This window comes from Aspergillus alliaceus, assembly GCF_009176365.1.
Source record: "Aspergillus alliaceus strain CBS 536.65 unplaced genomic scaffold BDW43scaffold_253, whole genome shotgun sequence".
Lineage (NCBI taxonomy): Eukaryota > Fungi > Ascomycota > Eurotiomycetes > Eurotiales > Aspergillaceae > Aspergillus > Aspergillus alliaceus.
Window position 1 is genome coordinate 1 of NW_022474936.1, and position 1,708 is coordinate 1,708.

Genomic DNA, 1,708 nt, shown 5'->3' on the forward strand with positions numbered 1-1,708 from the left:
AATCATACTTTGTGGACCGAATGGACCTGAATACCCGGGTGCCTGGCCTGACTGGTCATGAACGGGATGGATCGAACCCTATAAACGGGTCTGTGAATGTAATAATCAATCTGGGCTATATAAAACCTATTACTAACTGTATAATATCAATATCTGGACGGGGTTATGGGTTATTACAAAATATATTTATATGGATGGGAATCAATTCTATTGGGTAATTGAATGTAACAATGGCTATGTCTTGCTCTGCTCCAACTCCATGCATATCCGGCGTAACCAACAAAACGACGTGAATAACTGGTTGTGCTGGCCCTGAACCCCCTCGGTGGCCTGTCCAAAAAACCGAATAACCTGACTGTCGGCCCCATGGCTCGCCAACCGCTGTTGCCATAATGGTTGCACCCGCTCGGCCCACGGTCCATACAACATCATCGCCACCATGGGTAATAATACATCCCGGTACGCACAATCTCTTCTGCCGGTCCGCCATCCCTGGCATATGGACTGGGGCATATAACACCAAAAACATGCGCTGAATTCGGCAAACTGGAACCCAACCTTTCGGATGCTCCGCATCCATTCTTTGGCAATGGCACTCCGGGGTCCCCGACAAAATATCAACTCATACTCGTGCCGTTCCCGGCCGGCCGTGATACATATATAACATCGCCACATCCATTGCCCGGCCTCTCCTTCGATAAACTCCTTGTTCAACCGTTGCTGGGAATCATGCTCCCGCTGTTGGATCTGCACGTGCTGTCGCTGCCATTCCCTGATGCCAACTGGTGCCATGCCATCCGGCGATCTCTCATCCTGGCGGGATAACGGCTGGGGACGGGACGTGTGATCTACACCGTCCATGGCCCTGGGGACGGTCTCGCGATGGGCCCTGGGGGGAACGGTGGACGGCGGGACGATTCGCGGTGACGGGGCATCGCTGGGGGGGCGCTGGAACTGGTCTCATCATCCCCCTCGATCACCTGGGGGGGAAACCCTGGATTCTTGCGCCGCCCAATCGGGATCACATCCTTCACACGGGATCTCATCAACATCGGTATCCCGGCACTGCTGTCAACAATATCCATCCACCGTTTCATCCAAATATTTATCCAATACATACCGCCGGCATCCCACGCCCGCCACCTCGTCCATATTCCTGGACCAACTCATAATGGGCGGCATCCTCGGGCTCGGGGGGGCGTCATCCTGGCGGGTTGGATGATAATGGCCTCGCTGCGGTGGCCATCGCGGCCGGCTCGTCCACTCTCCTGCGCGTAATCCAACAATGTCCGTGGCATTCCAATATGGATGATACTGCGGATATCGGGGATGTCCACCCCCATCCCTAATGCGCTGGTGGCTGCAATTACCGTGGTCTCTCCCTGCGTGAACCGGTGCAATATGGATGGCTTATCGATCTGCTGGCTGTAATATGCCTCTCATCCCAACACCCGGGCAATGCCCATGACGTGGCCCACTGCATGGCCATATATGATCACATTTCCGCCACCGGCCTGCTGGATCCGTCCCCGGATGAATGTCACAACCGATTCGGTCTCAAACCACGCGGCTGCCTACCGGGGGACTGGGGGCTGCCACACCCGATACGCCACGTTCGGACGGCTGGTCCGCGCCCGGAACATGCTCACCTGCTCGCGGGCATGACCTATCCGATGGAACAATGGGGTCTCTAACCCGGGGGGGGGGG

The 1,708-nt window shown here is 55.9% G+C and overlaps 1 protein-coding gene across 1 annotated transcript; it reads right to left on the reverse strand.

Moving 5' to 3' along the window:
* Positions 1-234: 234 nt before the first annotated feature.
* On the reverse strand, positions 235-861 carry BDW43DRAFT_317551 (uncharacterized protein; the record flags this gene model as incomplete). The annotated part of the gene is made up of 1 exon (XM_032048548.1): positions 235-861. One exon carries the CDS (start codon positions 859-861, stop codon positions 235-237), a length of 627 nt encoding a protein of 208 aa, XP_031893626.1.
* Positions 862-1,708: the final 847 nt, after the last annotated feature.